Raw genomic sequence first — 15,514 nt, forward strand, 5'->3', positions numbered from 1 at the left:
TCATTTTGCTTTCTTTTTTTTCTCCAGTTCTGTCTAATATTGTGTGTAATACTTACTATATTGCAAAACAAGTGTATAAGTTAGTCATCAGATGCACATGGAAAAAGGTGGGTTACATCTAATTTTTAAGTTGATCATCAATAGTTAATTAGCACATTGTTCCATAGATCAAATTCACAATATGGAATATTTCAACAGAACAAACATAAAACATGCCAACTTCAAAAAATAATATTTATATCACTACATTTGACCATTTTCAGTTAGTTATCTTCATTCAATAATTTCCCTGTGGTATAGCCAAAGTTGTTAAAGACTGAAGTATGATAATGTAATGGTCTTTATTTATTTACTCAGAGTTGCATTTAAATTAGCCTACAATGAATTGGATTATAAATCCTACTGTACACAGTATAAATATGCATTACATATGTCACCAAAAGTAGAAAAAATAACATATACATTGAAAAAAAGATAAATAAATTTGAGGACAGTCATAATGAGTTAGTGCTAACAACTTAAGAAGTCCTTTGAATATGTCTTCTTTCCAATGAACTGTCCCAATCTTGTAACAGCATCTGGTTGTGGATCAACTACGATATCAGCACTACTTTCGCTTCCATCAGCAGGCACTGTAAGCAATTGTATGTAAATTACAGATAGGTACAAACTGCGTTTTTGAGGTTATTTAAACAAAGAAAACTTGTTCCCAGGAAGGTGATATCACACCAATACTTGAAATAAAAATTATGTGAATGGTATTAAGAATAAATAACAGCTACCATCAATGGACTCACATATAGTTATATTTGATGGTGATGAAAATAATGTAGCTGGCCATGATTTATGAATGGTGTACATCTTAACACAGCCAATCTTCCACAGAATCTAGAACACAAAGAATACTTTACATATTACAGGAAAAAATGAATCAGTATATAATAAACTATTGAGAATGAAAAGCTGCTAGCCACAAGTAACTTATGCCACCCATTTCTTCATTACAACACACATTTACGTAGCTTAAGATTTTTCAAGAAAAAATTATTTTTATGACATTGTCAAAATCACAGCAGAAGTTCTGTTTTTCAAATTGAAACAAAAGGAAATATGGTTGCAGGGAACTACCTATATACACTATATTTTATCATTTCATCTACAAAGTCTCTCCATGGAAATCCTAAGCGCTCCATATGAGTTCTACACAAGAAGATACAAACAAAATGCATCTCTTATCTTTCACCAATTTGCCAGAAATACAAGAGAAATGTAATTTGAGAAGCTCAAGCTGAAAAATGAAACTGCAAGAACAGGAAACTGACAAGAATAATTTTTTGAAAGCTCCCCCTTCCAAAATCATGCACCTTTTACATGGCATTCTAGGGCTGCTATGCTGACCTCCACCCCTTTTTCTGTACTTAAAATTAATGGGTGTTTAGAAAGGCAACTTATAAGTACCCAACAAATTGTGCTATACTGAGATTGTACTATTTCCCCACGTAATTACTGCCTTCCACAATTAAATTTTGCTATCACTTGGAAAACTTCTTTATAGTCACACTTTGTTTGTTTTTGGAAAAAAAAGTGTCTCTCCCTTCATTATTGCTGCAAATCCTCCTAACACCATCTATGTTTCTTAAAAACATAAACAATCAATAGTAGCAAGGGTTGTACTGTAAGAAGAATTACTTAGGATTTAATTTCAATCATTTAATAATAATAATAATAATAATAATCAGTAAAAAAAGAAAAAAAAAGCTGCTGTGTGACAGGAGAGCTCCTGCCAGTAGAATTCTCAGTTGATGGTAACAAATGGTATATTTTACTTCATTTTTCTCTTTATACTAACTAAATCCCATAAGAATGTTAGTGTATGTTTCTCAGGAGAATGCAACAATGTGTCAGTCTTGAAGCCAAGCTCACAATATCAAAAGCAGACATTAATACAAACAAGAATCTTTTTACCATCAGCACTACAATGAGAAAATAGAATTTCGAAACTGTCCATAAAGTGACCTCCATTTGCCACATTTGTTTTGCTGTCTTGCCAGTAATGAAATTGTAGTATATGTAGTGCTGGACCCCTGCATATTTAGCCACCGGCTTCACAGATGTGCTTTGTGGGAGAGGCACAGCCTGTTTTACCTTATGAGGTTGTTTATCAACAGAATGTTCATGGGGCTGTTTACTGCTAAGCCTCCTGCGGTCCCCATAACATCTGGGGGCACAAGTTGTGCCAATACATGGTGTGCAAGTCATGGTAAACAGCACTTGCTGCTCAACCCCTCTACAGTCAGTTCAACTCTGGGCTCCAGACTGAGTATCAACAGCCTTGAGTCTATGCTTTGAACCACAATGCCTGCTACTGCTGTTGCCCATCAAACAGTGCTTTCTCATGCCTTCATCTCAACCATCAGCACTGAACATCTGTCAGTCACTCCCAAAGACCAGACCTGCAGTTTGACGGCCCACAAGCACACAGCCATATAGTACTGTGCTGCTGATTATTCTTGGCATCTCCTGGCTCATCACCAATATCGATGATGGTGGACTCTGCCACAATACACACCCACTACACATAACTGAGATGGACTTTTAAGGTATACTCAGCTGTGGCCTTTAGTTCTCTAAGGCGTACTTAGCTTAGTTCACAGTTAATAAACAAGGGTTGTCATTGCAATGTGTGAATTCTATCACTACCAGTCACACCACTAGGCTAAGAATACAACAGTGACAATGAAGTTAATGGTTTTGTGTTACAGTGCTCTTCCCTCTTCCTCATGTACTACAATGGCGCTGAGGATAAAGGTTTCATGTCTCACTGCCCTTCCATTGTCCCCATATACTACAGTTGTGACAAGGATAATGTTTTCATGTTACAGTGCTGTTTCCTTGTCTGCAATATACTGTGTTACAGTGCTGTTCCCTTGTTTGCAATACACAACAGTGGCGAAGACAATAATGGTGTACTGCTACAGTGCCTGCTCATTATTTGCGTACTTCAAAGCCAGCTCAAGGTTCACTGGCTGCAATGCCAGCTTCTGGTCTCATCTGGCGCCCGACTAGCACATTTCTCCATGCCAAGCTCAATGCTGCCATACCACGTCGCTATCTGCCCAGATGATGCAGCTATGGCCAGCCCTCTTTCTCAGGGTGGTGGTGATCAGACAGGACACGTACAAGGCAGCTTCTTCATGTGTGTCTCAGTGTTTCCTCATGTGCCTTCATTCATTTTCGCTGGAGCAGGTTTTTTTTGTCAACTGTTTGCATGTTTTTCATGCAAATGGCATTTTCACTTGAGAGCTAGTTAGGCTGGATGGGACAACATATTCATGTTATTTTGTTGTGACAGCCTGTATTCAAATCCGACTATTGTGCGAGTGTATCCACCTGTGTACTGGAAATGTAATGTTTCTTTCTTGGGTTCCATATCTGGGTTCATTTGTATGGTCGTCTCCCTTTCAGAAGGCTTTTGTTCTGCACCTGGTGTTCATGTTTCTTGGTAGATGCAAGTTCTTGGCAATGTTCCCTCTTCAGCATAATTCGGGTGGTCTCTATGTCTGTTCAGCCACCAGAGCAATAATTGTCCAAAGTCTTTCCATTCAAGGATCAGGCAATTCTGGACCATCTCCCTGCTCACTCAAGTTCTACAGTCTCTCTCTCAGTGTTCCAGTGGGCGTAATCAGAACCAGTATCTGGACAGGACATCTAGGATCTTGTGTGTGGCAAGCTGGCTCACATTCTGTCAAGTTTGTTTACATTGTTGTCAAGCCATGCAGCACTACATTGCAAGTTCACAGAGTTCTCTGATAGAAGTCCTCTGGTATCAGGTTAGCATTTGCACAACACACAATCAGACACCAGCTTCTTGCAATTGGCCCTTTAGCTTCGGTCCAGTCACCCTGGTCTGGTCATGGCGACCATTGGGGTCCAGTCATTACAGCTGGCCCTCGGTTACAGGGTGTATATGGGGACAAGGAAAATAATTTCCCGGATTTCTCCCGGATATCCCGTTTAAAAAATATGCTTTTTCCCGGGCGAAAACACACTTTTTCTGTGCTAAGTGACAGTAGGTTTTCCGTGGATTTTCCCTCGGAACTGTAAAACTTATAAATCCTTTGAATGGTTAACGCTTTATACAATCGCGTAGAACTTCCCGGAAAAAAAAGAAAAGATGGGGCAAAGAACTTTTGGAGAGACTTTTAATTAAAGAAAGGAGAGAAGTTATAGAAAGACCTTGGATTTGCAGCAACATATACGCTGCATATTTTCGTATTACGGAAGTATAAATTCGAATTGCACCAAACACAGCGCGTTAGTTTCCGGAGCGTTGAAACCGAGGTTGCGATGTCCGTTTTGTAAGCGAGTCATATCTCAACCCACGAGATCTCGTCAGCCGATGACAGCAGCTATACAGAGCATAGGAGTTGTGTTATAGTCACCCAATAGCAAGATCACTGGTTACATAGCGCGAACACGCAAGAGGAAAAGTTAACGGTTTACATTAATGTACACAGTACCGTATATCTACAAGAAAAGCTAAGCTTTCACATATAATATTAGTCTCTGAGATTAACAAGCTACAACAGAAGCTAAGCTTTCACATGTAATATTGACCATTTTTTGCGTGTGTTATACTTTAAGACACATCACACAAATGTGCCAGTAAATTTAAAATTATGACATAAATGTCTCGGCTCGAAATTCTTGTAAGTGGCTGGTCCTCAAACTGTTCAGTTTCGAACCCTCTGTCATTTAGATATCCATCCCATTTTCTCACACGTAACATAATTCATCTTAAGTAAAAAGAAATTTACTTTGAAAGTAACGCTTTTCTAACCACCATTCGCAATACTATCTGGATACTGTTAGAAAAAGGTACTATTTACCAGTTGCCAGAGAGCGCCAGAAAACAGTCATTATTGTGCGTGTGCAACCGCAGTGGTGTAGCAAGCCCATATGTTTGTGCGTATGAAGCACTAAGAGAGCTTACATTACAGCATATAAGAAACAGGGCATCAGAGAATACTCCAAAGAGCATCGGAATTTCGTAAACCATACTAAAATGCATAATTCGGCTAGAAGTGCAAATTGGCTTTTTCCAGATTCACAATGAAGTAGGTCCCATCTGACATTAAGCTTTTCAGTGTGGTTTTTGGAATGTAAATTTTCTTGGATTACCAGTACTCTACGATCTCATTTTTGGTTCTTTATTATGGCATAATGCCATATATGGCAGAAGATGAAAACGTGCACTTGAAATTCAGCGAACAGTTGGAACTAGCCAATACTGTAGAATGAAACACTTCGTTTCAAATAAAATGATTGCCTCGGCGGAAAGATTAATAAAGCAAAATTTCTTTAGAAAACTTGCAAAAATAACTTCACTGTTCTGCAAGGTGATTAATGCTTCACTGCTACTAAAACTGTTCTGCAAGGTGATTAATGCTTCACTGCTACTAACTTGGAAATATATTATTAATTTCAGTTTTATGATTTTATTTTTGTCCTCCGTAATTATGTGAACGTATTTTAATTCATTTGATAGCTCCCGGCCACAGAAATCCGTCTTGTTTTCATTTTACCTGGGAGCTGTACACGAAGAGAAGCAGCGAAATCACTTAACGTAAACAGGGATCACGTGGAGGTTAACCCCCTACCCGTGCAAGCGTGAATCTGGCAGCTAGGGCGCGTGAGAAAAATTTTTCTCATTTGCATCTGGCTTCTTGCTGCTACTACCGAAATAGCTAACAGCCAAACTTCAAGTAGCGGGACTGTTTATACGCGAGTCAAATGCGCATGTGCAACAGACAGCTGGCAATTGGTCAAACGAACCTAATGTGAAAAGTTGTGATGTCATGCTCATAGCAAGCAGTTTATTGTTACGAAGAATTACAGTCTGCGCCCTACGGCCTTTGACATATTTTAGCTATTTGCAGACGCTTGTGCGTGCATGGTTTTTTGTTGTTGTAAATTGCACATTTCCTTTGCCACTAAAGTTTTATTTTTTCCCTCTTGTTTATATTTTATTGCTGCAGTATCATTCTCCAGTAGCAGGATACAATAACATTCTTTGCTAGAGAATCAATTCTGCAGTCAAAATTACAAAAATTTACCTGAAAGCTAAAACAATGAAAAATTCCCGGGTTTTTCCCGGTTTTCTCCCGGATGAAAAAATTCCCGGGTTTTTCCCGGATTTCCTGGGTCGTATACACCCTGGGTTATCAACAGCCGAGTCGTTGCCAGTGCCCAATGTCTTGCCTGCCCTGCCATGGCCTGCAGCCTTGTTGTCACTGAGCCTACTGCAGTCAGCCTTGTGACACCTTTCCTGACTGCTACTGCCTCCTCTGAGGCCATGCAGGTGGTCAGTGCAACCATTCCCACTGGTGCCACTGTAGCCGTCCATATGACAGCTTCTGTGATCACTGCCGATCCTGTCATGGCCAGCTCTCCAATGCTGTTCCCAGCCATCACTTCTGTGGCAATCCTGCAGTTGGCCCAGCCATCCCTGCTAGTGCTGCCAATCCCTCATGTTCTTCCAGGCCTTGGGTTGTGACTTCTTGGAAACTCCACTGCCAGTCCTGCCTCTGCCAGGCTTTCCCCATCGCTGCCTATGGGAGCCAGCTTCCATTCCCATACATGGACATAACGTGCTTCTCTCATGAGGATAATTTTTTTGTGCTCATCACTGATTCAGTTCTGTATATTCACACAACTTGCTTTTGAGTCTTTTTATGCATACAGTACTCAGGCGAGCTGTGGTCACTTCTCAGACACATGTTTGCACAATGACTGATTGTTCTGTTGTTTCATTCCTGTTTGCTCTGGTGGCTGCTCGGTGGCTCCTCCCACAGTTGCTGTGCTGCTCTGAGATGACTGCACCATCTCTTTGATGGGCACTGGGAGCATTCATGGATGTGATTTCCGGACCGGGCATGGCCCCTGCTTTCCCTTAAGCAGTTGTTTATCAACAGAAAATTTGCTAGGTTATTTACCATCAAGCCTCCTGCAGCTGCCACAATGTCTGGGAGCACAAGTTGCACCAATACAAGGCGTTTGGGTCAAAATAAACAGCACTGCAGTTGCCAGCACCTATTTGTGTCTCTGAAATTGTGTGTCCCTGTGAAGTCAAGCCTGTATTCCTTCGCTGACAGGTACTTAGGTCACTGCTCAACCCATCGACAGCCAGTTATGTTGTGTGCTCCAGATCACTCATCAGCCACCTCAAGTCAGGCGACAATGACTGTGGCTGTCGCTACCAATCAGATAGTGGCACGATAAAATTTTCTCAGGTTTCCAGCAGTGTCCAGATACTTTTGATCACACAGTGTACAAGCAAAGGCAGGCGTAGGACTGGCTGTACGATGCTGTTGCAGTGGCCTATATAGCGTCCTGGTAGTCCGGGAATACGGCGTGTGGTGGCGCCAGGTGCCGAGTGGAGACTCACTTCCATCTTGTGACACCGGTCCTCTAGTGGTCATCTTGAAATGGAGTACGCAGACAGTCGGCAAATCTACACTCATGCTCATAAATTAATGATAATGCTGATACATGGTGAAACAATGCTCTGGTGGGTGATTTGTGGGCTTAAATCACCTCAGGGTATGACCATGCAGTGCATTTGACCTGCGGTTGTCGCACAGTTGCGCTGGCAGCAGGCCACATACGCAGAGGTGCGTGGGTGCATGTCAGAGTACGGTGCAGCAAGTAAGCGTGCAGGTGTTTTCAGATTTGCTAATGGTGACTGTGTGTTGAAAATGTCTCAAAGAACACATATTGATGACGTTATGAAGGGTAGAATACTAGGGCGACTGGAGGCTGGTCAAACACAGCAGGTCATAGCACAGGCCCTTTGTGTGCCACAAAGTGTGATCTCAAGATTATGGCAACGATTCCAGCAGACAGGAAACATGTCCAGGCTCTACAGTACAGGACGTCCACAGTGTACAACACCACAAGAAGACTGATATCTCACCATCAGTGCCCGCAGACGACCATCGAGTACTGCAGGTAGCCTTGCTCGGGACCTTACTGCAGCCACTGGAACAGTTGTCTCCAGACATACAGACAACAGATGACTGAACAGACATAGTTTATTCACCAGGAGACCTGCAAGGTGCATTCCGCTGACCCCTGGTCACAGGAGAGTACGTAAAACCTTGTGTCAAGAACACAGTACATGGTCATTGGAGCAGTGGCCTCAGGTTATGTTCACGGACGAGTCCAGGTATAGTCTGAACAGTGATTCTTGCCGGGTTTTCATCTGGCATGAACCAGGAACCAGATACCAACCCCTTAACATCCTTGAAAGGGTCCTGTATGGAGGTTGTGGTTTGATGGTGTATGGTGGGGTTATCATTGATGCATGTACACCCCTGCATGTCTTTGACAGAGGAACTGTAACAGGTCAGGTGTATTGGGACATCATTTTGCACCAGTATGTCTGCCTTTTCAGGGGTGCAGTGGGTCCCACCTTCCTCCTGATACATGATAACACACGGCCCCACCAAGCTGCCATCGCGGGGGAGTGCCTTGAAACAGAAGATATCAGGCGAATGGAGTTGCCTGCCTGTTCTCAAGACCTAAACCCCATCAAACATGTCTGGGATGCTCTCGATCGACATATTGTTGCATGTCTTCAAACCCCTACGACACTTCAGGAGCTCCGATAGGCACTGGTGCAAGAACGGGAGGCTGTTCCCCAGCAGCTGCTCGACCACCTGACCCAGAGTATACCAACCTGTTGTGTGGCCTGTGTACATGTGCATGGTGATCATATCCCATATTTATGTTGGGGTACATGTGCAGGAAACAGTAGTGCTTTGTAGCACATGTGTTTCAGGACAGTTTTCTCAACTTATCCAATACCATGGACTTACATATCTGTGTCGTGTGTGTTCCCTACGTGCCTATGCTATTAGTGCCAGTTTTGTGTAGTACCACATTGTGTGCACCACGTTCTGCAATTATCCTTCATTTATGAGCATGAGTGTATAAGCCCGGTCCGCATATGTCCGCCGCTGTCGGCCGGTGGTGGAATGATGGCAGATACCACAGTATTCATTGCGCACTCGCTGCGCCTGCTTCAACTTTCCAGTGGCCAGGTTCCAAGCTCTGTTTAGCTGCAGGCCACCATCTTTATTGAGAGTATTGTCAGAAATGTTTAACTCTATTGCTGCTTTTATAACACAGTCCCAAAAACAAGTAGTCCATGTAATAACAGATGTCTCAGCAAACGCGATATGGTGTCCGTTTTTTAAAGCATGTTCCGCTACCTCTGATTACTCACGATGGTGCGGGCGGAAACATCTCTTGTGCTCCACGCGGCGCTGTTCAATAGTACATACAGTCTGTCCGATATAGAACTGTCCAGATCCACATGGTATTTTATATAATCTTGCTGCTCCAAGTCGAACATCGTCTTTCACAGGCCTCATTAGCTATTGGATTTTAGAATTTTAGCAGATGCCCTGAAAACCGTATTACTTTTATGCTTCTTTAGAAGCCGGCTAATCTTTCCTGTTATTGAGCCACAGAATGGCAAGAGTGCAAGCTTCTTCGTGTCCTTCTTGGAGGTCTTCAGCTTATGTTTCTTTGGCAACATGGCTTGCGAAATCTGGTGGTGGTTGTCACGCAGTTGCCGGGATCATCGGCCGCTGGACAACAGTCAGTCGCTCTCGACACTAGACATGTGCCTAAATGGCCCATGAGCTCACAGCCACATGGTACAGTGCCTTGGCACATCCTAGCTCACCACCACTACCAATGTTTGTGGGCTCCATCATAGTGGGCACCTGCTACACATCATTGAAATGGACTTTTAAGTTGTATTCAAGTATGGACTTTTATCCTCTAAGCTGTACTGAGTTTAGTTCATTGTCAATAAACAAAAAATTGTCATTCTAATGTGTGGACTCAACCACTACCAGTATCACACCTTGGTGAAGGATATAACAGATACAGACAAAAGCCTCATTCTCACATGAATAATGTAATGAACATACTCAGTATAAATTTTTACTAATTTAATTAACGGAAAATGCAAGATGGAATGTGCCTATCTGCAACTCAACATCTCTGCCATATGGTGAGTTGCATTTTTCCTAATTTAGCAACACAGGCCACAAAATTAATTAATAATGATAATCAAGTGAGCAGTTTCATATTATAACTGTCAATAAACAAACAAGGCACTATTTGGCATGGACTCCTGTTTACAAATTTTTCTATTTCTTCATTTACATAGTGTGTATCACATTGCTCATGTATGTCACTTTCCCTTAGGATTTCTTTTCCCAACCACAAACATATTATCAGAGACAGCTGCTACCTAATGTGACACGTATCAGGGAGAGCATTTACGCATGAATTCAAGGATACAGGTAAGGAGGACATCAAAACTTCTCACCATCTTTTATCATATGTAGTTCTTGACAAATATCATGAAAATATATCAGAAAGTTGTTTCAACACAATGCCACAGCTTTGTAATGGTGCGTATAACATTATGAACTTCTAGTTCTTTCTCTATTATGACACAATTTCTAGGGTAACATTTAGAGATACTACACTAGAAGCACACAGCCTGAAACAGGGGAAGGAATACTGTAGATGATGAATAGGTAGCTTTGAGAGATGAAATAGTGAAGGCAGTACAGGATCAGATAGGTAAGAAGCCAAGACCTAGTAGAAATCCTTGGATATCACAGGAGATATTGAATTTCCATAATGAAACGAGAAAATATAAAAATTCAGCCAATCAAGCAAGTGAAATGGAATACAAATGTCTAAAAAACAAGATTGACAAGAAGTGCAAAATGGCTACGCACAATTGGCTAGTGCCTTTGGAGAAAAGAGAAGCAAATGTACGAATACCAAGGCCTCAGATGCAATACCAGTATTAAGCAAAGAAAGGAAAGCTGAAAAGTGGACAAAATATGTAGAGGAGCTACTGTACAAGGAAAATGAACTTGAAGTTGATGATGTAGAAAGGGAAGTGGAAGTAGTTGAAGTTGAAATAGGAGCTACGATACTGCGAGAAAAATTTAACTGAGTGCTGAAGACCTAAGCCAAGGCAAGGCCCCCGGATTAGATGATGTTCCCTCAGAACTGATGATTTCCTTTGGAGAGCCAGCAATGACTAAATTGTTCCATCTGGTGTGCAAGATATATAAAATAGGGGAAGTACCCTCAGACTTCAAGAAGAACATAATAAATCCAGTAACAAAGTAAGTAGGTGCTGATTTTGTGAATATTGCCAAACTATTAGTTTAATAAGCCTTGGTTTCAAAAATTTTATATGAATTACTTACAGAAGAATGGAAAAACTGGTAGAAGTTGACACTGGAGATCAGTTGGGTTCCAGAGAAATGTTGGAATGTGCAAAATAATACTGATCCTATGACTTATCTCAGAATATAGGTTAAGGAAAGGCAAATCTAGGTTTATAGTATTTGTAGAAGCTTCTGAGAATGTTGAACAGAAAACACTCTAAGTTTCTGATGTTTGGTTGGGTAAAATACAGGGGACAAAATGTTGTCTACAACTTGTACAGAATCCAGACGACAGTTATACTCATAAGACTTGAAGGGCATAAAAGGGAAGTATTGGTTGAGAAGGGAGTCAGACAGGGTTGTAGTGTATACTCAAGATTATACAGTCTCTACACTGAGTAAGCTGTGAAGGAGAGCAAGGAGAAATCTGGAGACAGTATTGAAGTTCAGGGAGAAGAAATAAAAACTTTGAGGTTTGCTGATGACATCACAATTCTGGCAGAGACAGCAAAGGACATGGAAGTACAGATGAATGGATTGGACAGGGTCTTGAAATGAGGATATAAGATGAACATTAACTAAATGGTAAATAAATGTAGTCAGATTACATCAAGTGATGCTGAGGGAATTAGATTAGGAAATGAGGTACTAAAAGTAGTTGATAAGTCTTGCTATTTGGGCCATAAAATTACTGATGATGGCCAACATAGAAAGTATACAAAATGTAGGCTGGCAAGAGTTTTTGAAGAAGAGAAATTTGTTAACACACAATATAACTTTACAGTTAGCAAGTCTTTTATGAAGGTATCTGTCTGTCATGTAGCCTTGTATGTAAGTCAAGTGTGGGCAATAAGCAGTTCAGGCAAGAAGAGCATATAAGCTTTTTAAATGTGGTACAACAGAAGCATTGATCATGTAATTAAAGAGAAGGAACTCAACAGAATTAGAGAGAAAAGAAATTTGTAGCATAACTTCATTAAAAGAAAGGATTGGTTGATAGTACACATTCTGAGACATCAAGGAATCATCAATTTAGTATTAGAGGGAAGTATGAGAGGATAAAAACTGCAGAGTGAGATAAGTATAGTGAGCAGGTTCAAATGGATGTGGGTTGCAGTAGTTATTTGGAGATGAAGAGGTTTTCACTGTAAAGAGTTGTGTGGAGAGCTGCATCAAACCAGTGTTTGGACAGAAGACCATAACAACAACCACAACAACACTAGAAGTAAACTGACTTAAACAGCATCTACAGAAATTTCCTGTCAGATAAATATTGTATGCTATACTGGCACATGAACAAGGAGCATTGTCTTTCCATGGTCACAGTTAATTTCCAAACAATTCTTCTGGGTAGCAGACTGCATCATATTGTAAAATGGTGTACCAGCATTCCAAACAATACAGTAAGTGGCCTTCATCAAGATATGTACTTAGTACTATTTACCCCCCCCCCTCCCCCCCATGAACCATGGAACTTGCCGTTGGTGGGGAGGCTTGCGTGCCTCAGCGATACAGATGGCCGTACCGTAGGTGCAACCACAACGGAGGGGTATCTGTTGAGAGGCCAGACAAACATGTGGTTCCTGAAGAGGGGCAGCAGCCTTTTCAGTAGTTGCAGGGGCAACAGTCCGGATGATTGACTGATCTGGCCTTGTAACATTAACCAAAACGGCCTTGCTGTGCTGGTACTGCGAATGGCTGAAAGCAAGGGGAAACTACAGCCGTAATTTTTCCCAAGGACATGCAGCTTTACTGTATGATTAAATGATGATGGCGTCCTCTTGGGTAAAATATTCCGGAGGTAAAATAGTCCCCCATTCGGATCTCCGGGCGGGGACTACTCAAGAGGACGTCGTTATCAGGAGAAAGAAAATTGGCATTCTACGGATCGGAGCGTGGAATGTCAGATCCCTTAATCGGGCAGGTAGGTTAGAAAATTTAAAAAGGGAAATGGATAGGTTAAAGTTAGATATAGTGGGAATTAGTGAAGTTCGGTGGCAGGAGGAACAAGACTTTTGGTCAGGTGATTACAGGGTTATAAATACAAAATCAAATAGGGGTAATGCAGGAGTAGGTTTAATAATGAATAAAAAAATAGGAGTGCAGGTTAGCTACTACAAACAGCATAGTGAATGCATTATTGTGGCCAAGATAGACACAAAGCCCATGCCTACTACAGTAGTACAAGTTTATATGCTAACTAGCTCTGCAGATGATGAAGAAATTGATGAAATGTATGACGAGATAAAAGAAATTATTCAGGTAGTGAAGGGAGACGAAAATTTAATAGTCATGGGTGACTGGAATTCGTCAGTAGGAAAAGGGAGAGAAGGAAACATAGTAGGTGAATATGGATTGGGGGGAAGAAATGAAAGAGGAAGCCGCCTTGTAGAATTTTGCACAGAGCATAACTTAATCATAGCTAACACTTGATTCAAGAATCATAAAAGAAGGTTGTATACCTGGAAGAACCCTGGAGATACTAAAAGGTATCAGATAGATTATATAATGGTAAGACAGAGATTTAGGAACCAGGTTTTAAATTGTAAGACATTTCCAGGGGCAGATGTGGATTCTGACCACAATATATTGGTTATGAACTGCAGATTGAAACTGAAGAAACTGCAAAAAGCTGGGAATTTAAGGAGATGGGACCTGGATAAACTGAAAGAACCAGAGGTTGTACAGAGTTTCAGGGAGAGCATAAGGGAACAATTGACAGGAATGGGGGAAAGAAATACAGTAGAAGAAGAATGGGTAGCTCTGAGGGATGAAGTAGTGAAGGCAGCAGAGGATCAAGTAGGTAAAAAGACGAGGGCTAATAGAAATCCTTGGGTAACAGAAGAAATATTGAATTTAATTGATGAAAGGAGAAAATATAAAAATGCAGTAAATGAAGCAGGCAAAAAGGAATACAAACGTCTCAAAAATGAGATCGACAGGAAGTGCCAAATGGCTAAGCAGGGCTGGCTAGAGGACAAATGTAAGGATGTAGAGGCTTGTCTCACTAGGGGTAAGATAGATACTGCCTACAGGAAAATTAAAGAGACCTTTGGAGATAAGAGAACCACTTGTATGAATATCAAGAGCTCAGATGGCAACCCAGTTCTAAGCAAAGAAGGGAAGGCAGAAAGGTGGAAGGAGTATGTAGAGGGTTTATACAAGGGCGATGTACTTGAGGAAAATATTATGGAAATGGAAGAGGATGTAGATGAAGATGAAATGGGAGATAATATACTATGTGAAGAGTTTGACAGAGCACTGAAAGACCCGAGTCGAAACAAGGCCCTGGGAGTAGACAACATTCCATTAGAACTACTGACGGCCTTGGGAGAGCCAGTCCTGACAAAACTCTACCATCTGGTGAGCAAGATGTATGAGACAGGCGAAATACCCTCAGACTTCAAGAAGAATATAATAATTCCAATCCCAAAGAAAGCAGGTGTTGACAGACGTGAAAATTACCGGACTATCAGTTTAATAAGTCACAGCTGCAAAATACTAACGCGAATTCTTTACAGACGAATGGAAAAACTAGTAGAAGCGGACCTCGGGGAAGATCAGTTTGGATTCCGTAGAAATGTTGGAACACGTGAGGCAATACTAACCTTACGACTTATCTTAGAAAAAAGATTAAGAAAAGGCAAAACTACGTTTCTAGCATTTGTAGACTTAGAGAAAGCTTTTGACAACATTAACTGGAATACTCTCTTTTCGAATTCTGAAGGTGGCAGGGATCAAATACAGGGAGCGAAAGGCTATTTACAATTTGTACAGAAACCAGATGGCAGTTATAAGAGTCGAGGGGCATGAAAGGGAAGCAGTGGTTGGGAAAGGAGTGAGACAGGGTTGTAGCCTCTCCCCGATGTTATTCAATCTGTATATTGAGCAAGCAGTAAAGGAAACAAAAGAAAAATTCGGAGTAGGTATTAAAATTCATGGAGAAGAAATAAAAACTTAGAGGTTTGCCGATGACATTGTAATTCTGTCAGAGACAGCAAAGGACTTGGAAGAGCAGTTGAACGGAATGGACAGTGTCTTGAAAGGAGGTTGAAAGGAGGATATAAGTTGAACATCAACAAAAGCAAAACGAGGATGATGGAATGTAGTCAAATTAAATCGGGTGATGCTGAGGGGATTAGATTAGGAAAGGAGACACTTAAAGTAGTAAATGAGTTTTGCTATTTATGGAGTAAAATAACTGATGATGGTCGATGTAGAGAGGATATAAAATGTAGACT

At 41.2% G+C, this 15,514-nt stretch overlaps 1 protein-coding gene across 1 annotated transcript in view; it reads right to left on the reverse strand.

The window, feature by feature from the left end:
• Positions 1–322: 322 nt before the first annotated feature.
• LOC126457273 (general transcription factor 3C polypeptide 1) overlaps positions 323–15,514 on the reverse strand; it is a 368,859-nt gene continuing 353,667 nt past the window's right edge. Inside the window, exons 31-32 of the mRNA XM_050093437.1 lie at positions 798–888; positions 323–632 (exon numbers count right to left, since the gene is read on the reverse strand). Coding sequence (XP_049949394.1) covers positions 511–632; positions 798–888 — 213 coding nt within the window. The 3' untranslated portion in view covers positions 323–510. The remainder of the gene's footprint in view (positions 633–797; positions 889–15,514) is intronic.

Source organism: Schistocerca serialis, chromosome 2, assembly GCF_023864345.2.
Source record: "Schistocerca serialis cubense isolate TAMUIC-IGC-003099 chromosome 2, iqSchSeri2.2, whole genome shotgun sequence".
Taxonomy (NCBI): domain Eukaryota; kingdom Metazoa; phylum Arthropoda; class Insecta; order Orthoptera; family Acrididae; genus Schistocerca; species Schistocerca serialis.